At 35.8% G+C, this 27,122-nt stretch overlaps 3 protein-coding genes across 3 annotated transcripts; 2 read left to right on the forward strand and 1 right to left on the reverse strand.

The window, feature by feature from the left end:
- Positions 1-14,086: 14,086 nt before the first annotated feature.
- LOC119639849 (probable cytochrome P450 6t3) lies at positions 14,087-17,736 on the reverse strand. The gene is made up of 3 exons (XM_038037522.1): positions 17,650-17,736; positions 14,717-15,992; positions 14,087-14,633 (listed from the first exon to the last, which is right to left on the reverse strand). The coding sequence occupies exons 1-3, from the start codon at positions 17,655-17,657 to the stop codon at positions 14,358-14,360; spliced, it is 1,560 nt and encodes a 519-aa protein (XP_037893450.1). The 5' UTR covers positions 17,658-17,736; the 3' UTR covers positions 14,087-14,357.
- On the forward strand, positions 15,142-18,676 carry LOC119639851 (probable cytochrome P450 6g2). The gene is made up of 3 exons (XM_038037525.1): positions 15,142-15,158; positions 16,148-17,411; positions 17,487-18,676. The coding sequence occupies exons 2-3, from the start codon at positions 16,149-16,151 to the stop codon at positions 17,772-17,774; spliced, it is 1,551 nt and encodes a 516-aa protein (XP_037893453.1). The 5' UTR covers positions 15,142-15,158; position 16,148; the 3' UTR covers positions 17,775-18,676.
- A 5,827-nt stretch (positions 18,677-24,503) lies between these two features.
- LOC119639819 (probable cytochrome P450 6g2) lies at positions 24,504-26,157 on the forward strand. The gene is made up of 2 exons (XM_038037492.1): positions 24,504-25,766; positions 25,840-26,157. Exons 1-2 carry the CDS (start codon positions 24,504-24,506, stop codon positions 26,125-26,127), a joined length of 1,551 nt encoding a protein of 516 aa, XP_037893420.1. The 3' UTR covers positions 26,128-26,157.
- Positions 26,158-27,122: the final 965 nt, after the last annotated feature.

Consider the following 27,122-nt stretch of genomic DNA (forward strand, 5'->3'; position numbering starts at 1 on the left):
TTACTTATTCTCGCCAAAGGCTCTTCAAAACGCTTTGTTTTATTCATTCCAGCTTACATACACAACACCAGTGGGCCAAGAGCTGCATTATGTAATCAATAAAGGTTTGTAACTCATCTTGGCTGTTTATATCTGCACTTGCTATTCAAATTGATCAGCCGCCATTAAGCATATAACAATCAGGAAACGTTCGATTCTTTAAAAGTGTTCATTGCAATGAAATATATAAACACTCAGTTGTTGATAGGGCCAAGCAAAAATTTTTTCATACGGTTCTGACTGATCAGCAATTGTATTACAAGTAATACCGATAGCTGAAAACAATCAGTAATAAAGTCCGAAGCAATTTCTAGAGATATTGTTGGGCCGCTTGTGATTTTTCCAACAAATTTTGCATAAAATCAGGTGCAGCATTCTGACGAAATGCGTTGAATTTATTATCGGTGCACGTTTAAAATTATCTACCTCCACTGTCGCCCCACTTTTTAAAGATTCAAAAAAACTGATAATTCCTTCTTTTATTAATTTTGTATTGATTACAAATGAACAAAACAATTTTAGGTACAATCTGATAACCGTTATTTAAAACAAAGTTGCTATCAACGCTATCGTCATATTCACGGAACTCAAGCACGATAGAATTTATTTTGATACTATTTTCAATAATTCGATTATAAAACTGCTTTGAAGTTATGCATGCAGGGTTGTGCAAGCAAGTAGCCATATATTTGCCTTAAAATATTTTCATCAAGAAAGATTGTGTTGCAAGAAAATTTACAGCGCTAAGGACGAAAAGAATAATCTGTAATGTTCGATCAAAGAAGTGGAGAAAAGTACCATAGATTTCATGCGGAATTGTCTTTTTTAACTAGGCTTCACTTTTGTAAAACACACAACAAACGCATTCTTCTTGCTCTTCTTGTTTACGATAAGAGTTAGTTAATATCAATTTTTTCCATCTCTGTTCAACATACCAAAAAAAAAAAAAAAATATCAATTTTTACGTGTAGGACTATCTTTATGACGTTTAGTAGGGGGAGTTTTTTATGGCGAACGTAGATGTTTGTAATATCTTTGAAAATCTTTGAACCAGGTCAATTTGATGATTGAAATGGCTGATTGTTTATCATTCCACGATGTCCTTAGCCGGCTACTGCGGGAGTTTCCAGATTTGTGGCGATCCCATGGGGAGCTGACGAAACGGCCCGAAAAAGAGCTGTCTCGGAGGACGCATTATTGCGTTTACCTGTGGTATGCTCAAGAACTTGGATATATGCGTGCCGCGGACGCGATGTCAAAATTAATGGAGGAGGAGGGATTCGGGGGCTCCGAAGAAGGGATCTTGGTAAACGAACCTTAATTTACGCGCACTTATTTACACATATATGTTAGATTATATTCAAAAACTGTCAGGAAAAGAAACACAAGAAACAGCGTATCATTGTTCTAAACAAATACAACCTGTTTGATATATTAGTCGGGGAAAAAGAAATCCATTATTTTTATATGAACTTTAGGACTTTATTGAACATGCTTCGGATTGTCCGATTTGGGTCAAATATGCACCGTTTTGTTGTATGATTTGTTGCCATTTTAAAGGTAACTTCAAAATGCCTCTCTCTCATAGAAGTCCTGATCTCTATTTGCAAAAAACTCTAGTAGTCGATTTTCACAATCCTCCCTAGATTCCAATTTTTTATCATTAAAGAAATTTTGCAATGCAAGAAAAAGATGATAATCGCTTGGTGCCAAGTCCGGACTGTATGGCGGATGCATTAAAACTTCCCAACCAAGCTCCCGAAGTTTCTGGCGAGTCACTGTAGATGTGTGTGGCCTAGCGTTGTCCTGGTGGAACACGACACCTCTCCTGTTGGCCAATTCTGGCCGTTTCTGGTCACTCGCTATCTTCAAACGGTCCAGTTGTTGACAGTAGAGATCAGAATTTAGCGTTTGGCCATATGGAAGCAACTCATGATAAATAATCCCCTTCCAGTCCCACCAAATGCATAGCAAAACCTTCCTGGCCGTTTGAGGTGCTTCACCGCTCTTTGACCACGATCGTTTTCGCACAGGGTTATCGTATGTGATCCATTTCTCATCTCCAGTCACTATCCGTTTAAGAAATGGGTCTATCTCATTCCGTTTGGCCAAGGCTTCGCAGATGGAAATTCGATCCATCATTTTTTTTTCTGTTAATTGGTGTGGCACCCAAACATCGAGCTTCTTTTTGAATCCATCTTTGTGTAAATGGTTTAAAACAGTTTTATTGTCGATTTTTAGCTCCTGGGCGATGTTACGACTGCTAACATGCCGGTCAACTTCGATCATTTCTTCGATTTTATCGACATTTTCGACGACCGCCCTACCTGTGCGAGGTGCATCTTTAACATCAAAAATTCCTGAACGGAATCTACGAAACCAAAATTGCACATAATTGGCTGTTACAGTATCGGAACCATAAACACCATTCACAATTTTAGCCGCCTGGCTTGCACTTTCGCCTTTGTCAAAGAAAAACTGTAAAATGTACCGAATTTTCTCTTTGTTCACTTCCATTTTTAACACGCTGTAACTCACAACTGAATGCACCAAACAAGAAACAGCAAAAGAATTTTTTTTACTGCGAAATGTCACCTTCCCAACGAGCATAAATATGAAATTGTTTGATCGATACTTTACGAGAAATCTATCAGTGCAGCCATCTACCGAAAAAATAATGGATCTCTTTTTCCCCAAACTAATATTACAGTGTACCAAAGTTTAACTTTTTTTGAGACCCCCTATAAGGCGGAAAAACAAGTTTCAAAAACTCCATAAAATAAGCAACGAAACATGTCCGTCTGTTTGTCCGCCCATCTGTCTGTCTGTACAACTGCGTAGTACACATTTTCCCTAAGACGCTTGGCCGAGAGGACGATGTCAAAAAATTAGATGAAGTTAATTTTGAATTATCAGAACAACAGGAAGAAGAACGTTAGACTTCCAGAAAGAGAAAAATGCTGAACACCAGGACGACCAGGTCGACTTTTATGAAGTCCTTAGAAACATTATTATCATCAGCAACATGATTATCATCTTGGCGTTTATATGATGCTGAGTACAGTTAAATGAACTTTTCAGATGATTCATTTAATCAAAAACATGTTAAAAGACTGTGCTCCACACCACACTACAGTTATGCATATAACGAATTTTCAAAGTAAGGTCTTAAGGAAACGATCGAAAAATAATCCGACTGGAACAATTTTCAATAGTGCCCGTTCTTGGGCCAAAACGCATCAGTTTTGAATTCATAATTCAAACACGTGACATATTTGTTTTGTTGTTGTATATAAATTAAACTATCGTTGCTAGCGATGACAAATCTCTATGCCATTGCTAATTAAAAATGCCGAAAATATATTAAGCTCTTAGATATTTCGATGTATTAACGAAAGTTTTGCCCGCATTTCATAAAAACCTTTTGGAAGAGTTATTCTGGAGCTTCAGGCAAGCTAGTGCGGGTACGATAAAACATCCGAAAAGCTTTAGGAGTTACGCATCCGTTCTTTACGTCAATTCGTAATCATGTCGTTTAATGCAAGGTATTTCACAATACGTTCTTCCCACTGCAGCATTCCAAAAGATCAGGGTCAAGGGAAGGGGCTGCACTGATTTTGACATAATGCTTGCATTTTCAGAGAAGAGACTCCAGAGACTCTATACTTTTTCAATTCAGTCGTAACGCCATTGTAAAAATTTCCTAACCCAAAAAAACAAAAAACAAACTACCACGCCCACCGTGAACAAACGCATATTATATTTAACGAAATTCATGCAAACCCTTTGCAAAGCTCTTTACTACTGATCTAGTAATAATATAACCAATTTTGTTCCAAAATAAGGTAAGATCGGATACGGTAAAATAAAGCTAATAATAATAAAATGAACGGTGGTGGGGTATAACAGATTCGACTTTGACCGAATACAACTTTCAAAGAGATTAGATGGAAATCTTTTTATATCTCTTAATTATCAAAAAAATCCTATATATAATGTGGAAATTTCTCTTCACAATTATCAGTTCCCTTCGAGTCTTTTCAGTGAAAGCATTTCTTTCTTTATCATCAGTTATATGTATTGTTCAAGAGAAATATGTTCAATAAATTATTCAAAAGTGTCGTAATTCTTTGGATTATTGTGTGCCTAGGCTACCAGGCTGTCGCTGCTATAACAGATGAATTAAATAGGGTTAAAACTTCGTCTTCGAGTAATAAACAGGATAATCATGTTGCTGATGATAGCGGCCTGCCAACTGCGCCCATCACTTCTCGAAGAAGATGATCCAACTTATCCACAACGAAAGATGTCAACATAAAGAAAACTTATTTATAAATCTTTTCGAAGATTTAAACAATTATTGGTGAAGGGTATTAAAATTTTTCCTTTCCATTTGCAAAATAAAATATTTTGAAAAAGTAACATCTATAAAATTTTTATGGACATAGTCAGGTGGAATGTGAGTATACAGGGTAAGTTACTTCTTTCGATCCGCCTGAGTAGCCGAAGGCGAGGAATCTCGACTAGCAAGTCAATGGTCTCAAGTGCGGTAGAGTTTTTAATAAAAGCCGATAGCCTTAGATGCTAGTGCTTTTAAGAGTTTAGTCTTAGAATTTATTTCTCTGGCGAAATTAATAACAATAATAATAATAATAATACTTTTTTGGTATCGCTAGTTCTCCCATAGACACTATAATTAAAAGCTTCTTAAAAATACTGAATTTTGAAAAATGTGGGAAAGACGTCCGACCATGTTGGTGAGCAGGTGATAGGTCATATTTAAGAAGAGAAAAAAACCCAAGTCATTGGAATCAGCAACAGATTGTTTGGTGAGAATTTAATTGATTGATTTTTTTTTGGCTCATTTGGCACGTGGCGTGGATGAAAACTTCTTCGAGTAATTTTTTGGAGTGAAAGCATATTAATTTCAAAACCAAATCGAAAGCGGTTAATCACATCTTCGCCGACTGATTTTAATTAATTTAATAGTATCAGAGCGAACCTATCCTTTTGCCTCTTTCGACATAAAATTGCATAAAATTCCGTGGAGCCGCTTCTTATGCCGGCTTTTAAAAGAAAGTCAAAACCTTTTACATTTCTGCTAGTCTGTCAACCATTAACTGTCAATTGAAATTCGATTTGACACGACTTACATAGATTTAGATGTAGATAGATTTGTGAAACTAAGGCTAGCTAGTCTGTAAGCGAAAAGCATTGAGCTTTTCGGATTGATTAGCGAATGGTATAAAATCATTTTTCTAAATATCTTTAATATTTGAAAAATGTTTCTAAACGTTTTCGTAACTAAAATCAACCACTTTAAGTTCAACCGTTTTCTTAACTGCAATTGATTTCAACGGAGGGAATGTGAACAAGATGTTGGTTCTCAATTAATTAATATTTCAAAAAGTGCTCAAAAATAATTTTATTCATTCATTTTTTTATTTTTACTACTTTATCGAGACATATTGCTTGCCAGCGGTTGCCCTTAGTTAAATTAATAGATAAAAATGAAAACAATCAATCCTTTTAAGAAATTTGATTTGCCGGTTGGCTAATATAAAAAAAAATAAATAAGTAAGTTAGTAACAAATAAAAGTACTATCGTGGGACTTCAGCTACTATTAAGTACCCTCCATTACCTCGTTTAATAAAGTCGTTCATATAACGACTTTTCAAGTTACAAAGTGATCCGCCACGAACTATTTCCAATGGCGTTCGTCCTTGAACCAAAACATGTCGGGGTACAAACTTAATCGAAATATCTCAAAAATTGCGACCTTTATGTTGATCAGAACAGGTGTTATAGGTGGACAGACAAATTTTGATCGATTTAGAAAGTGACTCTGAGTCGATCGGTATCCCAAGTCCTTCCAGTAGTTACTTACATCTGTACAAACTTAACACCACTCGTAGTATTGGGTATACCTTGTTCGCCTTGTGATACACTTCTAAACACTTCAAAATTGACCAGACTTCGCAAGTGGTATATGGTCCAATGATCCATTCGTAAAACTTAGAATGTAGCCGCCAATTGTTTGCTATATATATATATATATACCTAGATTAGTTGAATGTTTACACTTATAGTAATTTCAGCGCTTTCGGGTATTTTCGTAATCTACAACAAAAAAAGAAGTGAAATTAATCAAAAATATCAAGTGCATTGAAATTAGGATGCAATCCTGTTTACAAGAATACACAAACAAAAGTACCTCTCGATTTTCCGATATAGTAGATTGGCGGAAAAAGTCTGTCTTATATTATATGAAACATTTGAATTTACAGATATTTGATACGTTCCTTAGCAATCCAATTGTGGATACCAACTACCTTAGGGAGGGACGTATTATCGCCCTGATCGGCGATTTTCTCTGAGAGTGAAAACTTTAGGACGAAATTTTGACAAACCATCTGCGGCAGCTGCGCGTATTTACAACCTTACATTAGTTTTTTATATGTAACCGGAGCTTTGCTACTTTTTCGGAACTCATAGTAAATGCAATGTCTTAAATGCACTGCCGCATTATTCATTTTACACTTCGCAACTAACTGATGAGGGGTATTGAAAGCGCTCCTCTTATACGCGATAGAAAAACGATTATGCACCATTGACTTGAAATACGATTTTTAAGTGAAAAATATTTGACAGCAAACGAATCATTTGTGTGTGTTAATCGTTTGCTTTAAGTCTTAACTAATTCTTAACATATAAATTGTTTTATTATAGAGTTTCATTGTAATTCGGTACACTCTCGCTCCGCCATTTTATTATATTAGAATAATATCCAAGTTAAACTAATTCAATACTAGCGACAATTTAATTGATTTCTCGACCATTATTGGGTTAGCTGGCAAACAATAGCATTAGTACGATAAATATAGTACTCACACAGGTACAATAGGCACTCATATAACGTTGAAATTTATTATGTATATATACATACATATGTAAGTTTAATTAGTTAGAATATCATGGCCAACTTCTTTCATTATTTCGAGTAATGTAATCAATAATTCTACATTGTGTGCTTCTTTTCACAAATTAAGTTCTACACTGTGCGTATTTTTTTCTATAAAGAAGTTATGTTTTATCTATTCTTAGAATTTTAGTTTTTCTTGTTCACGTTATTGCGAGGAAATGTCTGATAAAAAGATGCATGTATTATTTTTAATTTCAAAAATCCATTAGTTAATAAAAATATTTGTTAGCTTGGCTTTGGGAGAGATTATAATTTATAAAAAAATAAAATAAGAAGGAAACATTCATTTATTTGTAAAAATAGTCGACCCATTCTCTAAGGCTGAGGCAGCTCAGCGGCCCAGGGAAGGAGACACAACAAATTTATATTTACAAAGACTCTTCATTTATTCCATAATTATTTCTTCACTTTATTTTATAATTAACTTAATTAAAACTGCCTGTCTATACCCGACTTCGCTACTCGAAAGTCTACTTTCAAGTATCAGACACGACTCACTTAACTAAAACTATCCCTATTCTACCCTATTCTATTCTTATGCTATTCCTATCCTATCTTAATCTATTCTTCTTCTATTTCTATCCTATCTTAACCTAGCACTCCCATTACTCACTAGGGACGACTTTGGACCCTCACAGTTGTTACATGATACAAAAATAAAAATTATTCCTGAAAAATATTTTATTGACTTATTCATTGTTCATCTGCGACGATGGCTAATTATCAATGGATTCTTGATTTACACATAATTTCCCGCAATGCAAAGCAAATGCATTTAATTAATACGTTGCTGAGATGAGGTTTAGATTGCTTTTAAAGCGTTTATAGTGCCAAGACGCTTGGAAAGCATATCGTTAAATGCGGACGCTTATGAGTAAGACATAGGCAGTTTAGACGTTGCCGTATTTTGAAGTACAGTGGAATGATGAAGTTCTTAGTCGGTTTTTATTTAGCCAACCATTCGTATTACTACCGCAAAAACCTATATTGGTAAAGAATCAAAGAGTCAGAGTATCAATTGAATTCTAAATTCAATTACATTCCAATTACTTTGCGTAGTTTGTAAGCAAGTGGGCATGTATCTATATATATAGGCATGTAAATATACGCTTATACTATAGCATGCGAGACGAGAAAGAAAATGCTGCATCTTTTGAGACGACTCTTGGATACCTATCGCTTTAATCACAAATTTATATTCAGTTGTAGTGAACATTTCAGTGAACCCGATAAAGTTTGTAGCAAACTTCAGATCGATATTACGTGTTTAAGATCATCGTTCAACAAGCCCAATTCAAGTGTGTCCACCATTCGTTATTTTAGGTAGCGGATCTGTCGGTGAAATCTTCAAAATTCGCATCACAAGAGAACTTTTAATATTCCACACGCAAAATCTTAACTCTAACACATTACCTTAAAGTAATCAATAACAGTAGAGAATGCAGCAAAACTTAACGCGCCGAAAATTCCAGCTTTCACTCCAGCCCTCAAACCAATTAAGCCACCAGTAACCCTGCCAGTAAGATTGCTATTACTCCTCCGTCCTCGTCAATGTTGTTTCGTAGTTATATCCCAATCCCTCCAGTGTATCGTCCGTACGCGAATACACTGATTTTTGATCCGCGAAGACTTCATCGAAATGAAGCTGTACGGTTTTGTCTTTCAGAGTAAGGTTTTTAATGACCTCGCGGAGTGCTTTTTGCCTGGCACTGCACTACCAATTGCTGGAACTACTTCCTAAACACCATCTCTAATGGTGTCCCGCATTAAGGCATCCAGTTCGGCTTTAAGGCGCCGAACATCCTCCTTCAGCAGTGCCTACGCCGACGTCAATGGTCCTTTGTTATGTATATTACTACCACACATATCGTTATCATACATATCGTTATCATACCTATCATTAACTGCAGCAGGAGTTATGATATTATATGGCGTCTGCTCTGGCGTTCCTGTCTCTGCATCATGTAGTTCTATCTTTTTTTTTTTTCTTTGTAAAATGAGTTTCCCTATCTCCGGGAAAAAGCGTTCGTCTACTACGTCCCGTCAAACCCTAAGAATCTTTCGTCGATAATCTCAACCCGTGTGTTTCCGTCTGCTCTCAGTTGGTCCGTCATTCTGTTTACTGCTTGCGTTAATCCCATTTTATTGGTGTACATATGTTCGCGCACATTGTCGTGTAACCGCTCCCCCTCTGCTTATCTAACCGTCTTAAGGAAAATCTAACTTTGCGTAATTTGACACTAACCATTTCCTCCACAGTTTGCGGTAAGGTCCAACGTGAGGTAAAGAAAAGTTATTTTCATTTCAAAAGATATGATTGTAAACAGTAGCAAAATTTCGGAAGGGGCTTAACTCTAATTAGTACAAGATCAGCCTTTGAGCATTATTTGTATTTTTAACTTAAATTTTCCGAAATATGTTTTTTACTTTATAATTAGCAAATTCGTAAATTTGAAGTTAGCCATGAACTTGTCACGTTTTTAGAACGAATCGTCGTAAACTTTGCTCGCTAAATACTAAGCTAGTGCCAATCAACGGAGATAACGACATTGTTCCTTGCATCTTAACCCGTCCGAAATTGTGGAAAAAAAAAATATTATTAATCGAAACTATAACCAATTGTAGCCATTGCAAATATGCAAAAGCTTGGCAAACGATAACGTCATAGTATGGCACATGTTCATAGTGCAGGCTTCCTCATACTTGGCGTACAATTTTCAGTGAATGTTCTCATTTCATTTCTTTGCCAATCTCAAATGCCGATAGCGAAATATCTTATTTGATAATGTTTTTGTTGAAACTGGCTTTCTCTACTTATGCATGCGTTCGATTAATTTCAAAAAACAGAAGTCAGGTGTTGTAAGCATACGGTAACACACTTCTACTTTCACGTTGCTAAACTGGTGTGCTACACTCATATATCCACAACTTCTATATACACAGAATGAACTTAACTCTCAGTAAATATCCGTAAACATTGATTTCGCCACAACCAGGTTTTTTCACTCATACGCTTAAGCAAAAAACTCAACTTACGAAGTGTGTAGACTCAATTGCGATGTAAGCAATCTCATAAGCGTATTCTTATACTAGTCAATACACAGATTATAACACATGCATAGAACAGTACGCGTACAAGCTTCTAACAGGCGCGAGCATAGTTGTAAGAACAATGTAACGGCGCAGCGATCATTGTAAGGGATAAAAGAACAATACTAGATCGTTAGATAAGATATGCCGTTAGTTATTTATCATTTATATATATATATAAATTTTGTTTTCTTGTTTTTTTGTTAGTCTAACTGGGTAAAGGAAAAATCCAGCTAACGGCTTTCTATGAAACAAAAGAAATTGGGCAAGCGCAAAAAGAAGTGGTTCGAATTGAAAAATTGAAAAATTAAACAAAATCTATCACAAAAAATTAAAGAAAAAAAATTGCGAAATAAAAATTTAAAGACGCACCTATACTTATATGTATATCAAATGAAATTTGTTAAGTTTGTCTCAAATAACGAATCATACTTGTTACCTTTCTATCGCTTTGTCTTTTCGTACTTTGTAACGTCCGCGTATATACGAGTTTCCGGGGTTTTCGGCGGTCGGCTTTGTTCCTTCTCTTCACAAGAAGAGTAGCGTTATTCATAATAGTGGAATTACGTTAATTAAGATCTGTTTTCATAATTCTCCGCTCAAATAGCAGCATTATTTAGAGAGAGAATTATGAAAAGAGAACAAAGTCCGAAGTCCGTATGTATAGAATTGGCAATAAAATTAGCTTCAAGAGGAGAAAGAAAAAGGAGATCAACGAGAGTAGTCAAAGTGTTCAGAGTGTTGCTTATTGTATAATTGACAAAATAATTATCAAAAATTAAAATTAACTTTTATTATATTAGCTTAAAATGTAAATAAAGTTTTATAAGTTAGTTGAGTGAACGAATGTACTGCGAATAAAATGATTTATATTATTTTTAAATTTTAAACAGCACAAAGTTCGATCACCACAAAGAAAAGTTTGTTGACATTAAAACTCAGCCCCAAGTGAAAACACATTGTTGCGAATCAAAAGTTAAGCCTTAGTAAGAACGTGTTATTAAAACCTGGAAATCAACACTCAAATTCAACTAAACAAACGCCTTACCATAAATAGTAATTAGAAACTTAGTTCTACTAAGAATGTATTACTAAAAATTTCTTATGTTAAAACTTAAACCTAATAAAAGCACATTGTAACTAAAATCAGTGATTTTCTTAAAACTGGGATACATATATAAGAAGAAGAATCCGTTAATATTGGTGTCAATAAAGTGGCTTCCTCCGAAAGCAAACATATGAAAGGGTTATAAAATGCAAGGAACCACAAGATTGCGCCAATGGCAATGGGAAGCTATACGGAATATAGGAATGAGATGGGGGACCACAACAAATAGTAATTATTAGTTTTAAGAAGTGGTAATAAAAAAAAAGGAGAAAAAATGACAAACATCATGAACTAAATATACAATAGGTTACGCGATGATGAAGTGTGCGCGTAGAAATGTAGCCATAGACAATGACACGTACAGCGATGGCGATGGCATCTATAAAAGCGCGATGCGCAACGCGCTCGACTTGTGTTTTCGGCAGCCAAGTGTCAAGTTCCTAATTGATAAAATAAATAAATAGTTTTTGACTTTCCGGTTATGGGACGGTTTACCTAATTTAGCCACTGCGCCTGATAGTTTTGCTTGACTTTAGGGATAGGGACTTGGTACCTTCGCTTAGCCGCTTACATCGGGCGCATGACTTTTTTGACGGTTAGGCATAATAAAATTGACTGAAGAGGCTTTTAGGGACTGATAACTGCCCCTAACGGTCGTAAAACGTTGGCTGGCGTAATACAATTTTTTTGCAAAAGCGCGGAACCCGAAAAAATTAACTTTAGTAAAGCAACATCCGGCAGAAATTAAGTGATAATATTCGGATCGCGGGTCACTACGTTGCTGTGCTGTTTTTTTTGTACTTAGTGGATGAAGTTATAACCGTAATTGTTAATCAGTATTTCCGGAAAATAATAATAAATAAATAATTATAAACGAAAAACGTGAAGATCCAAGAATTTTTATTTTATAAATTTCTCAGAACTGGACCTTCTGAACAGCTCTCAGTAGTACCCCGGGCAAGAAGACCCCCTACAACTAAGTTCCAAATTCGGTAAGATTGAGTCTTTTGTCAAATTACTATCATGAGTCAATTTTCACCATGAAATATTATGATCTCGACCTTGTTCCCATATACAGATTCAGTTTTCGTAGAATCGGTTATATGACAGGGGTTTCATAAAATTGCCCTTGCACAGCTAAATTCTTCATACCAATTTCCAAGGTATTTGAGGGAAGCGGTCGCAAAACTGGGCTGATGCGAAGTTTGTTCTCGGACCAAAAGGCGGAGAGAGCTCGTGTACCAAACTTCACCAAAATATTTCAAAAATTGTGGCCTGTAAAATAAAACTGAAAAATATATGGACGCGCATCAGACAGACAGACAAGCTTAGATCGATTCAGTAAGTAATTCTAAATCGAACGGTATAATAAAATCTCGGTCTATCTCAAGTCCTTCTGAATGTTACTTACGTACCCATGAACTTCATATACCCGGTATTACAGTTGGTGTAGAGTAAAAAGACGGAGATAACGATGTTGACTAAGAAACCTACCTATTTTTCGATCGATGTGGGAAAATTTAACATGTATCCAACAAATAATTTTAATCGGCTGCTGCAACCTCGAGTACGCGCAATAAATTTAGGTATTCTTAGGGATTTAACAAATTAATCCATACTTCCAAAAAAGAACGTTAAGTAGTAAGTGGCATTTGGAAACGCAGTCAGTATACCTGAAATGAAATTGTGACTATATTAAACATATTTTAAGCCGATCTGTAGTTATACCCACAGAGAATGTAAAATGAGTATAAACAGACACTTCCCCTACATAAAGCCGTATGCATATTCTTCGTCCAGGTGTTAAACTGAGAAGTTATCCTAGACAGGCTTGGATCCAATGAAACATATATCTGCTTTTCAGGGTGGGAACTTAACTTTTTCATTTTTTATAGGGATCTGTAAGAATTGATAAATCGTATAGTATAACAAAACGAAGAACACTCTTTTCAGTTTTCATAAACCGGGGAATCATGCGGCTGATCTTGATCCAATCTATATTAAGTCTTCTAATCGGTTAAATAGTAGCCGAGACCTTAAGGGCTTTAAGTCACCTTTACTTACTTTTACATTTTTCTTTCTTGGTAGTGAAGTTAATTAGAAATGGTTAGTTTAAAAATTCGTGACTCATTCTAACACAATAACTAAAATTTCTTAAACACTTTAGGCATAGTTCCCTCCGGACAAAGGCCCAAAAGCAACCAAAGACCTTCTAACAACAGCGTTAAGGATGTGACTATTATCAGTCCTACGGTAATATTTGATGATAAAGCAGAATTAATCGATAAGCTGACTACAGTGTGTGCGCGCGTAGGCATTAAACTGAGTTATGGAAGGCCAGAGTTATTTGAAGCGGCAGCAGAAACTCGGCAGTGAGTAGAAGAGGACGCAGAGAACCAGAAAAATTAAACGGGCAGTTAGAAATGGGCGTCACAGAGTCACGATCAGAAATCAATCAAGACAAAGTTAATCGGTTTGGTGCTTTATTGCTGGAACATCAAAATAATTTATGCGCGGAAAGATGTTTCATACATTTGCCCGATAATTTAACGGGATTTTTGGATTTAGAAAAAGCTCATAACGATCGTTGCTTAGACATCCTCAACCAACTCAAACGAATGCAAGCCTTCGAGTGAAGAATGATAAGCAAAAAACGCAAAGGAAAAATAAAGACGATCTATATTAAAATTAAAATTTATTTATCTCCTTACTTTTTATCCATCTTGATTTTTGGTTTGGTTCAAACTTATCTCAGCTTTATTTTTCACAAATTCTATCGTAAAAGCTAGATCTTAAAAAAAAAATAGTAAAAATTAGATCTTATTGCCATAAATAAGATAAAGAATAAGACCGTATGGTGCAAACATTCTGTGAGGCCGCGTTTATATTTTTAGGTCTGCGGGATAAATTTAATCGAGTTTTTCGGACTATAATTAACGAAAAATAAGCCTCTCCTTGGCAAAAAAGTACAACATTTTGCTTTATGACGAAGATCGGCGAAAAATTATATTGGTAAAGTGTTATTTAATAGTTGGCCTTGCCGACTATAACGCTTTAGCTTAATTTTGTTAATTTACTTTGTTAAACAACTTCTTAAACTTTTTGTAAAAGTTCTTGCGCTTAAGCTAGCTGAGGCTTCATGCCTTTTCAAAACGTAAGAATAAATCGCCTCTGGCTTTTAACATGAAAGATTTTTCATCAAATTTTAATTGAGCCACGGTTTTGGAGCACTCTTCAACACGACATATCTTCAAAATGTGAGCCAAGCCTAGTTTAAGCTGCAACAAGCCCAAGCGGCTGCCTATGCAACCATGGGGGCCCACGCCGAAGGGTAAATAAGAAGAAGGAAGCACAGAGCAAATGTTTTTAGATGAAAATCGTTCCGGATTAAAAAAATCGGGTTGAGGCCAGTACTAAAAATAAAAAGGATAAGAAGACGTTGTAGATATAATATGTAACGAATGTGTTTTGAAAGTTTTTTGTGAAAATTGGTTACCTTCTCGTCCCTGTGTAAGCCCAAGATAGAAACGTAAACAGGCATGCCTTTGGGTACATAAACTGATCCATGTTTTGTTGTAAAATTAAAGCCTTTATTTCTTTGCAAAGGGGTACATTCTCTATTGATGAATGCAGCTGAGGGATACATACGTAAGCCTTCGCAAACAACTTGATGAAGGTAGCTTAATTGTTGTAGCTGGTCAAAGGAAAGCGCGGGCTTTTGTTTAAAGGCTTCATTGATTTCTTGACGCAAACGTTGCTGTATTTCGGGCTGCTTAGCTAATTCATACAATGTTAAGGCGAGAACAGAAGAAGATGTTTCAAAACCTGCCAATAAAAATATCGCAGCTTGGGCCGTTATAAAATCTGGATGGTTTGCAAACGGATAACCGGTTCTTTCTAATTCCAACAGATTGCCTAGCAAATCTTGATTTTCTGATGCCTGGAATCCACGCCGTTGCTTGCGAATTGCGGTTACGAATTCTTTTATAAATTTCGTATAAGATTGAGGAAACACTCGAATTCGTAATATATCCGTCAAGTGAGGTAGAAAGAATGTTACCATAAATGCTAAGGTTTTATAGAAACTCACCTTCAAAAGTTTTAGGGTTTGTTTACGCACTTCAGAGTGACCTTTTTTTAATCCTCCAGCATGTACACCAAAATGCACTAAGGAAGTCAGATCTGTGGTGAATAAAGAACACAATTCTTTTACTTCAATTATGCCCTCATTCGCGGGAGAGATTATTTTTAAAAGATGCTTTTCCAAATCCTCGGCTATCTGCAACATTAAAGGGTATTTGCGCTCGCGTAATTGACCACTGGTAAATACTTTGCACAGCTGCAAACGGCTCGCACGCCAAGCAGGATACTTAGCTAGAGCTAATGCTAAAGAACCCGATCTGTCATTTCGACCAGCCGCCTCATAACGATTCGCAAACGAATGGCTATTTTTAATGAATAATGACTGAATCAGTTCCGGTTCTCTTACCAACAGAGCTGGTTTGTTTAATATGTAAATACCACCCACAGCTGCTTGCCTGAGGGTACGGTGCCTATATAGCGCCAAAAATTGTTCGCCAAACGATATCTTTAAGAAGAGTAAGTCTTTTAGGTTACCCAACAACGGTAAAGGATGGATGAAAGGCAAATTTCTGCTTCGCCAATATTTTGATAAATAAAGGTGATGAATAAAGATCAATGTTAAAACAAGCAGCAAAACACATAGCACAAGCGTAATGAAGAGCTGAATACTTATCATGATGTAAAAACGACTGTAAACAAAGCGTTTGTTTAAAAATATTCTCAATTGTATATAATGTGATTGAAGATAGCAAACGGTCATTAGGGTTAAGTTTTGAATTTGCTAAAGGTTTATATAACATCAAAAGTTTCCACAGTTTTACTAATAAGTTTTTCGTGTTGAGAGAATGTGGTTCGAAATAACTTTGGCTTTGCTGTTGCTACTAGTAGTTCTTTTATATGTTTACCTAACGTATCATTATCGGTATTGGCTGCGTCATGGTGTCGCCTACGTCAAACCCAGTCCTATACTCGGTAATTTAGGATGTTTACTGCGCATGCAATGCACTTCTGCTCATATGATACAAGCGATCTATAACTACCCTGAGGCCGGAGATCGTCCTTTCGTTGGTATTTATCTTTTTCATCGTCCGGCTTTGCTGCTACGCGATCCTGGACTGATAAAACGCATTCTAAGTAAGGATTTTCCAAAATTTTCTAATCGGTTTTCGAACTCAGATTATTTTGGTGACCCTCTTGGATCTTTGAATTTATTCTTTCTAAAAAATCCTTACTGGAAGGAAATACGTCTGAAGCTGACTCCTTTCTTTTCAACTGGGAAATTGAAACAAATGTTTGCTCTAATCGAAGAAGTGGGACTTAATCTTAATGAATATCTCTTGAAAATGCCTTTAAACGGCGATAATAGTTTCCAACTGGAGCTTAAGGAACTTTGTGCATTGTACACCACGGATGTTATTGCAACTGTAGCTTTCGGTGTACAAGCGAATTCTTTTAAATATCCGAATGGAGAATTTCGTCGTAACGGTCGTGAAATATTTCGTTTTAGCACTAGGCGTGCCTTAAATTTTAGTGTTGTTTTTTTCTTGCCACATTTAGTCCCGTATTTGGGCATAAAAGTCGTGTCACCGAAGCAAACGGAATTTTTACGGTCTGCAATGAATCGGGTGCTGGAAGAGCGGGAGAAATCAGGAATAAAGCGTCACGATTTAATCGATATTCTGATAGAATTCAAAAATCAAACTACAACCCAACCAAGACAAGATGGTTTAAGATTTGAAGGTGATCTATTAGTCGCTCAGGCGGCTATATTTTTTACAGCTGGATTTGAGTCAACCTCGGCAACAATGTCTTTTGCTTTATACGAATTGGCAAAACACTCCGAAATGCAAGAGAGATTACGCAAAGAAGTACGCGATGCTCTTAGCGAAAGCCGCGGAAGGATCACACAACAGATCGTTGAGAACTTGGAATATATGCAAATGATTATAGACGAAACATTGAGACTTTACCCTCCGTTACCTTTCTTAGATCGCGAATGCTCTTTGCCTAAAGGCCAGAGTTACTCGTTAGAGCCGTTCCATTCGTTTTCAATACCTGCAGGCATGCCCGTTTATACACCTATCTACGCTTTACATATGGATCCGAAGGTAAGAAATAAAATAAAGCCATAGGTTCCAATATTTCTTTAAAAATCACTTTGGTTTTTGTATCCTGCCATATAGTATTTCCCGCAACCTCACGAATTTCAGCCGGAACGTTTTTCGCCCGAGCGTAAAAAATTGATAACTCCCTATACGTATATGCCTTTCGGATTGGGTCCTCACGCCTGCATTGGTGAACGTTTTGCTATGCTACAATCTAAGGTTGGTTTATTAAATTTCTTACGCAATCATCGAGTGACATTGGCAGATAAAAGTGTAAGAAGTATTAAATTAGATCCAAAGGCTTTAATTTTACAATCCCAAGGTGGTATACATTTAAATGTTATACGAGACCCTTTAAAGTATTAAACGAGGAGAGTAGTTTTTAATCACTTTAATGCAGATAAACACTAGGATTGATATGCGGACCATGTTTAAAATTTCTCTAAAAACCGCGCATTTCTGAACAGTGTGTTTACATACTTTCTATATTTACATATAAGGCACACTTTTAATTAAGAATTAAATGTTATCCGAGATCCTTTGAATTATTGAACGAGGAAAGATATTGCTAACCACCTTGATGCAAATACACTGTGGCACTGACATGTGAACTATGTTTACAATTTCTCTAAAAACGGCATTCATGAGAAATTTCTCAACAGTATGTTTAGAAACTCCCTATAATTAGAAATAACGCGTGCTTCAAATTATAAATTCAAAGTCCACTCAAAAATTTCAACTGTGAATATGCCTTTTTTTCATGCAATCAAGAAAAACATGCAATACTTGTAGCGTTTGTGAAACATCAGGGCATTACAAGTGTGCATTGTAGTGAAATTATAAGCTAATTGTTACTTAAGTTTAGTAGAAATAATGCTTGATTTATTCGTGTGTTGTGCCAGGTCGAAATTAGTTGAATGCTTTCTTCCCATATGGCCGTATATTTTATTCATATCAAAAATTACTCTCCTTAACAACGTCCACCATTAAATATCCTACGCCACTTCGTTTAATGCAACTATTCATATAACGACTTTTCAAAATAAGGCGTTGTATGACAAGTGGTTCAAAAAAAAAGCGCTCTACCTTGGTCTAAAACATGTCGATCTACCAAATTTCATCAAATTATCTGAAAATTTACGAATTGCAAGTTCAACAAATCAAAACAAAACAAACTAGGCAAATGGACAGGCAAGCCAAAATCGGGCAAAGTTACATCGGTCTGAATCCGCCTGAGTAGCCGAAGGCGAGCAATCTCGATTAGCAAGTCAATGGTCGTGGGTTCGAATCTCAAGTGCGGTAGAGTTTTTAATAAAAATCCGATAGCCTTAGATGCTAGTGCTTTTATGAGTTTAGTCTTAGAGTTTATTTCTCTGGCGAAATTAATAATAATAATAATAATAATAATAATAATATATCGGTCTGAGTCCCTATCTCAAATCCGTCTGGGAGTTGCATATATCCGCACTAAATTAATGTATCCTTGTAACGCAAAACATATAGATTCGGCGTCTCCCATTGCAAACCATGGGCAGAAAGGAAGCCTTAGGAAGGGCTCAGGACTTATGATCTCCCCGTTCGGAAAGAAGGTATTTCTTCTAGATGTCCGTGGGGTGACCGTAGGATAAACATTTAAAACCCTCCATATTTCTCGAATTAGCTAGCTCAGCAATGACACGTGGTACTTATGAAGAGCTCTAAAAATAATAAAGTCAATAGTTCAATAGTTAGACGACTTACAGACATTTTGTTACTATACATTTTCTGTTTTTTTTTTCCAAAAATATTTTTTACATTACTCATGGACTTGTCCCGCACTTTCTTGCATTTTTGCGTTGTTTCCTAATTCAACGACATTTTCTCGATTTTTATACGCGCCAGCGAAGAATGTGCATATACTCATTTTATCATAATGTTTGCTACAACCAAAAGGACGCTTCAGAATGGATTTCTGAATTGGTTAAGCCATGTCTGCCCATCTCCCTATTTGTTGGCGTGGTTTGTTCTTTCGGTATTCTCCTGGTCGCAAAAAGTCAGATATCGACTTCAAATTTGGCAGAAACATTGGAAGCCTTTGCACATAGGTTGGTATTGGAAATAATAGAGCACAAGCGCACGATGAAGCGTAAACCGAACGCAACTCCGTTTTTCTAAACAAAACTTTGTAGATTTCTCTTCATTACTCACAAATTATAAAAGATAGACATTTTTCACATTTATTTTACACACTACCATTTATGTGGCAAAAATGAAATATCGTCCATGCCTGCACAAAGTTACGAATGATGGAATTTTCTTGTTTTAATTTTTTTGAGGTTTTATGCTTACTAATGCTAAGCTAAACAAGACAGAACGTTCAAAATTATTTTGTACATTCCACAAATTATCCGACTAAAAGCGCGTTAACTCTGAAGTAAATGTGGCGGACACCACGACCTGGCGGATTAGTTTTTTCTTAATAACACCAACGATATGGGTATCAAATAAAAGGACTTGAAAAGTTGAACATGACAAGGTAAGTTGGTTAATTCTAATTTAATTATGGTGGACGTCACGATGTGGTAGATTACTTTTTCGTAACAATACCTTTTAATGAAATAACAGGTGGAAGATAAAGTAAAAGCATGGGGCTCCAACGGTGGTCCGTTCGTGGTGGCAACCAGGATTCGGCCTTAGCCGAATGTTGTTGTATTTGTTTTTGTGTACAACTTATGTTCAAATTTTTTTGCCCTCGAGTTTTACTAACATATAATTTTTGCTTTTTCACCTTTGCCATCTTTTCTTGAACGGAGTTGCTACCATCCGGAATCTATCTCGGAAGTTTGAAGATTGCCTTCAGATTAAATCATTCAAGGCTAAAAATTGACTGCGACCTGCCAACATATACGTCCACAAAATATTAGAAACTGGAGCAACTTCAACAAATAACCTGAAAATTTGTTTTCGATCTAATGAAGATATTTCCAAAATATGCCGGCACCACACCATCCCCGTGTTCGATTACGAAGTCGTTCAGCAGCGTGCCTAGAGCACTTCGGATTGGCTCACTTGGCTCTGTCTCCATAAGATTATTCATATTCATTTTCCCAGATATTTGTATGATCTGTATGATGATTTGTATGATTCGGTTCATTAGCTTCGAACGCACAATAAATCTGATACTGCCAGATTACAAATTTCTAAGATCTTCAAAACTGCTTTTGTTACCGCAGTGAAAATATTGAATTCTTTGCCGCTTGACATAAAGGCAGTTATTAAATCCCATAGATTTGCAATTGAGATTCGAACTTTCTATTACTGATGAGATAGTGAGTGATCTTTACTTTTTTTTCTATTTTTGTTTAGCAATTTATTTCTTTTATGTTAAAATATTGATTTAAAAAAATATGTTATGCTATAATTACAATAAATTGGTTTAATACCGCAAATACACGCACACAAGTTTAACAGTAAGATTATCTAATATTTTAGTTTCGTATAACTATTCAGTGTACTGGACGGCAAGGGGTATTTAGTATGTAATAAGAACTCTCTTTTGTAACTTATTATTAACTCTAATATTAATTAATTCAATTAAATGAAAGATGTTTATCACCGATAAAATCTAATGTTTATACACTAATTGCGATCTAGAGTTTGTGTCAACTCAATTTTCTTTATGAATATTTGCAAGTAGATAGCCGCACGTAATCGTTTGACTACAATTTTATGTTTGTTCATAAATGCATTCAAACGGGTAGTTGATATTGGTGTACTAATACACTACCGAAATAAAAATAATCCAACTTACGGCTTTAAGGCCTGCATTGACACGCCCAAAAAAGGACTTTAAACAGCAAAGATCAAAAGGAAAAATGTTACAATGTTGTCTTCGTCTAAGTACAGTAAAATTGCAATTTCAAGAGTTTACCCCAATGCCGGAATTCTTATTATTTTTCTCCTTTTTCTATTATAGTTGAAATTAAGAGTTCACACAAATCAACTTAAAATTACGTCGACAATTAGCCCAAATCTAAGTAATTAACACTAAACCTACCGACATTCATGTATTCCTACCATGAGCGGTCAACTGACCGCTTCAAAAAAACATATGTATCTTAGTAAAGTAGATAGTAAACAAAATATTTTTCTGATGCTACAATAAAAACCCGTTCCCCGCTTTTCAATGTTGTATGTTTTATTTACTTTTACAAATTTTGTTTGTTTTATTGACTTTACAATATCTTATTTGACAAGATCTCCGTTCAGTGGAAACAGTATTTGCATTTATTATTGTTTTTGATGAGCATTCTTTGTTTACCTGTTTCTCTTTCGGTCCCAAGTTACTCTGCCAATTGAAATAAAAACTCATGCCTCGATATTTCCTCACCCGTCCTTTCTTTATACAAAATCCAAGCATTTATCCCGGCTAAATCTAAGATATTGAAAAATTTTCTGGCCATTTGATCGGCTACATCTACACCCAATTTTGTACTATTGTAAAACCTAATTGTCTCTCGTATACGGGCGTCATTTTTTTCAATTTTAACGGATGAATGCATTGAACTTACTATCCTTTGCCTGTCTCGCTAATTTTGGTAGCTCTCTTTTATTTCTCCGGATAGTTCCAACAAGCGCAGTTCTTTTTGCTAGAAGTTTACTCGCTAGTGACGCGCTTGTAAAAAAATTGCCAACTGCTATATTTCTGCCATGGCCCGTATATGGTTCTGCTAAATTCAAAGTTACAAACTCTTCAAGTGGGATTGATGATTCTCTCCCTTCATCTTTTCCCAAATGTGGAAAGCCGTTTACTATATATTTATTACTTACATCGGAAGCTAACCAGAATTTTATGCCAAATTTGTCCCGTTTGTAAATCTACAACGTGCTTTTGCAGGAAACAATTGTTCATCTATAGCAAGATATGCTCCTGGTTTATAACCAGGCTTTGACTGTTTTCGATAAATTTATACCAAACTTGAGAAATCAATGCGAACTTATCGTTTCGTAAGCGTTTGCTTCGTTGATTTTTGTTGTCAAATCGAATAAATCTCATGATTCCTACGAAGTCATTTCGACTCATAGTTGTCGAGAAAAATGACGGACCCCATTTCGTGTTCCATAAATGTGATAAATTAATGTTTTTAGCCTCATATGCGCCGCGTGCATATAGAAGTCCAATAAATGCATATAATTTTGCAATAGATAAATTCCATTTCGTTTTCAACACTCGAAATGCCTCTGATTCCGTATATTCTCTTACGTGTAAGACACATTGATTAGATTGTAGGTTGTGTATAATTACATTGTAGACGCGTAAAACAATTTCGAGAATGCGATTATCGAAGAATATAGTCGTAAATAACATAAATGTTTCAAGCGGTCAAATGACCGTTCGTGGTAGACTAGACATGGTATAATTTGTTTTCGGAAAATAAACAATAAAAAAGTTGTAAATATTGAAAAATAGGTTGTATCTATATTTTAGGAAAAATCAATAAGCTAAATGATGATATGGTAACGTTGTATGCGAGAAATTTTAAACGAAATTTCAAAAACGGTCTTTCGACCGCGCATGGTAGTTTTAGTGCTAATGCAAGCTCGACACGTTCGCTCGGCCAGTGTAGTGTATTAAGTACTCCAATCAATTGTGTAGATTAACATAGAGATGTGCATAGAGATCGCCAGCCCACCAGGGCCCTACGCTATTTGTGGCAAGAATACATTAAGTTTTTTATGGTATACGCAAAACCCGAAAGAGCTTAAACTAGGTCCAAGTTTCTGTTCCCCTCCCCTCCATCATAATGTGACCCATAAACTTGTTGAGATAAGATTGGACTAGATAGTCTTGTGCATTTTGTACCCTTCGTATAAGAAAGATGATGTGACAAAAACGCTTAGTTTTGGATATTCGGTGACAAACGTTTATATTATATAATCTTTTAAGTCATTTTTATTCATTTAATTTATTGAACTATTTTTTAAACTTTTATAAAACCTTTGCTCAATTCAGACTAATTAATCCTAATGGAGTAATATGGAAGATTTATCGACAAATTTTAATTCGGTCACCGTTTGAAGGACTCTCTTAATTGCCAATATAATTTGCACCTAGTTCAGCCTATAAGGACTCAAGCTAAAGAATTAATAAGCAACAGCAAGCCTAGTGTTTCGATGAAAATCGTTCTGGATAAAAAGATAGTGAAAAAATACAACAAAAAGTTATAGGTAGTTGTACTCAGGATCCGCCGAGTGGCCGAATAGGCAAAGAGTCTCCACTAGCAACTCAAATTTCAAGTGCGGTAGAGTTTCTAATAAAGCCGATAGCCTTAGATGCTAATGCTTTACAACTTTAAACTTACAATTTATTCTCTGATTTAATTGCATTTTCTCAAGCTTTTAAGTGAGAATTAATTAACTAACTTTCCGTTCTTGTGACAGCCGTAAACCAGAATGCCTTTGGAAATATAGATTGCTCTGTGTTTCGTTGTAAAAATAAAAAGTTTACAATTAGACGAAGGGATACGTTCTTGTTCGATGAATACATCTGGGGGATGCATGCGTAAATTTTTACGTCGCACGTCATGAAGACTAGGTATTAACTGGTAAAGCTAGTCAAAGTTGATGTAGGAGTTTTGTTTGCTTTCGTTTGTTTAGTTCTCGAACTGACCACTTCTTATTGAATATTTTTAATGAATGACAAATGAATCAGTTCTTGTTGTCTTAATAAAAATGCATTTATTTAACATATAGATACCGAGTGCCATGTACGGAGTAATGGCAGAATACTTATGTAATATAACATCAGCGACTGCTAACTAAAACACTCCTGTACCAAGAGTACATCTTTTAAATTGTACAACAACAAAATAACAAATAAAACTCAAAATCAACATCAATTGACCATAGCATCAATGCAATGGAGAGTTTAATAGATAACAAGACGCGAGAACGACTGCGCATAAAGCTCTGGTCTTTCAAAAATATCTCAAACCGTCAATAATATAATTAAAGATAGCAAATGGTCATTAGGGTCAAATTTTGAAATAACCGAATCTTTATATAAGACCCAAAATTTGCCTAAAACTTTAGTAATAAATTCTTTGTTTTAAAAGAATGTGGTTCGCAATAACCGTAGGATTGGTGTTGCAGTTATTAGTGCTTCTATATGTTTACCTAACGTATCGTTATCGGTATTGGTTGCGTCATGGTGTCCTCGACGTCAAACCTAATCCTATACTCGGTAATTTAGGATGTTTACTGCGCATGCAATGTACTTCTGCTCATATGATACAAGCGATCTACAACTATCCCGAAGCTGGAGATCGTCCTTTCGTTGGTATTTATCTTTTTCATCGTCCGGCTTTACTGCTACGCGATCCCGAACTGATAAAACGCATTCTAAGTAGGGATTTTCCAAAATTTTCTAATCGGTTCTCAAACTCAGATTATTTTGGTGACCCTCTTGCCTCTCGGAATTTATTCTTTCTGAAAAATCCTTATTGGAAAGAAATACGTTTGAAGCTGACTCCTTTCTTTACAAGTGGAAAACTGAAACAAATGTGTTCGCTAATCGAAGAAGTGGGACTTAATCTCAATGAATATCTCTTGAAAATGCCTTTAAACGGCGATAAGATTTTCCAACTGGAGCTTAAGGAACTTTGCTCTTTATATACCACAGACGTTATTGCAACTGTAGCTTTCGGTATACAAGCGAATTCTTTTAAATATCCGAATGGAGAATTTCGTCATAACGGTCGTGAAATATTTCGTTTTAGCACTAGACGAGCTTTGAACTTAGGTGTTGTCTTCTTCTTGCCGTATTTGGTTCCGTATTTGCGCACAAAAGTCGTACCAACAAAACAAACGGAATTTTTGCGATCTACCATGAATCGCATATTGGAGGAGCGGGAGAAATCTGGAATGAAGCGTCACGATTTAATCGATATCTTGATAGAATTCAAAAATCAAACCAAAAACCAACCAAGGCAAGATGATTTAAAATTTGAAGGTGACCTGCTCGTGGCACAAGCGGCTATATTTTTTATAGCAGGATTTGAGTCAACATCGACTACAATGTCATTTACTTTATATGAATTGGCAAAAAACCCGGAAATGCAAGAAAGACTACGCAAAGAAGTTTGCGATGCTCTTAATGAAAGCCGCGGAAAGATCACGCAACAGATCATTGAGAGCTTGGAATATATGCAAATGATTATAGATGAAACATTGAGACTTTACCCTCCGTTACCTTTCTTAGATCGCGAATGCTCTTTGCCTAAAGGCCAGAGTTACTCCTTAGAGCCGTTCCATTCGTTTTCAATACCCGCAGGCATGCCCGTTTATACACCTGTCTACGCTTTACATATGGATCCGAAGGTAAGAAATAAAATAAACCCATATTTCAATATTTCTTTAAAGATCACTTTGGTTTTTGTATCCTGCCATATAGTATTTCCCTCAACCTCACGAATTTCAGCCGGAACGTTTTTCGCCCGAGCGTAAAAAATTGATAACTCCTTACACGTATATGCCTTTCGGATTGGGTCCTCACGCCTGCATTGGTGAACGTTTTGCTATGTTACAAACAAAAATCGGTTTATTAAATTTCTTACGTAATCATCGTGTGGCAATGGGAGAGAAAAGTGTAAATAGTATTATATTAGATCCAAAGGCTCTAATCTTACAATCCCAAGGTGGTATACATTTAAATGTTATACGAGACCCTTTAAAGTATTAAACGAGGAAAGTAGTTTTTAATCACTTTAATGCTGATAGACACGGGGATTGACATGCGAACTATGTTTACAATGTTTTTAAAAACCGCTTTAATGAGAAATTTCTTAACAATGTATTTGAAAAGTCCCTATAATTAAATTTAAAACATAGTTTAAATTGTAAATTCATAGTTCACTCAAACAATGCTTGCTTTCGTTCAATAAACTTACACATGCAATATTTACAACGTATTTGTGTAATGTCGTCAGGGCACTACAATTGTGCATCATTGTTGAATTGTGGTCTCTCGTTCTGAAGAAAAGATACAGGCTTTAAAGAGCCGAAGCTATTTGTCAAACAACATTTGAAATTCAGCATGCACATAAGCATGTCCGTCTGTTCGTCTATCCATTTGTTCATCAATTACGCAACCATAAATCAGAGAAATATTTTTAATTTTTGCGAGAGGGAGATTTTGCCACGCACATGTGTCCGTTTGCGAAGTTAGTAAAATTCAATTTAATTTTAAATTTACATAAATTAAAATTTTTAATTCAATTTTCAGATTGCTTTGTGTTCACCTTTTCTACTGCCGTAGGGTCTTTTTCAGACAAACTGAAATCAACCGCTACGGAAAAAACATACTGTTGCCGCGGGGTCGTCTTGAGCCTTATTTTTGGCATACACTGCGATTAAAAATATATTTACCATCTATTTGACCTAAATAGGACTCAAGAAATCTAATCGCAATGAGGTGATACTTGTCTTTTTAGTTACAATTAAACAGAAATAAGGATAAAGTAGAGATAAACACAAATAGGTTAAACACAAACCTACCATTGGAGCAGAGCGAATCATTTTCATGATACGGAGGCGGTGATGTTGGTGGTCCCTAATAATTATCATCAGTCATCATCGCACTCTCCTCTATAAAATTGTCATTGTTAATAGGGCTACTCGGCATGATGTCACTGCTCGACGCACCAGTCCCGTCAGTCCTAGTGTCAACGTCGTTTG

This window comes from Glossina fuscipes, unplaced genomic scaffold (assembly GCF_014805625.2).
Source record: "Glossina fuscipes isolate IAEA_lab_2018 unplaced genomic scaffold, Yale_Gfus_2 113, whole genome shotgun sequence".
NCBI classification, from domain to species: Eukaryota; Metazoa; Arthropoda; class Insecta; order Diptera; family Glossinidae; genus Glossina; species Glossina fuscipes.

Excerpts from the sequence above, each read along its gene's own strand:
- LOC119639851 (XM_038037525.1), top strand. The coding sequence starts at position 16,149 with ATGTGGTTCGAAATAACTTTGGCTTTGCTGTTGCTACTAGTAGTTCTT. Across the intron at positions 17,412-17,486 it reads CTTTACATATGGATCCGAAG|TATTTCCCGCAACCTCACGA; the intron begins GTAAGAAATAAA and ends CCTGCCATATAG.
- LOC119639819 (XM_038037492.1), top strand. The coding sequence starts at position 24,504 with ATGTGGTTCGCAATAACCGTAGGATTGGTGTTGCAGTTATTAGTGCTT. Across the intron at positions 25,767-25,839 it reads CTTTACATATGGATCCGAAG|TATTTCCCTCAACCTCACGA; the intron begins GTAAGAAATAAA and ends CCTGCCATATAG.
- LOC119639849 (XM_038037522.1), bottom strand. Across the intron at positions 14,634-14,716 it reads GCTTACACAGGGACGAGAAG|TACTGGCCTCAACCCGATTT; the intron begins GTAACCAATTTT and ends TTTTATTTTTAG.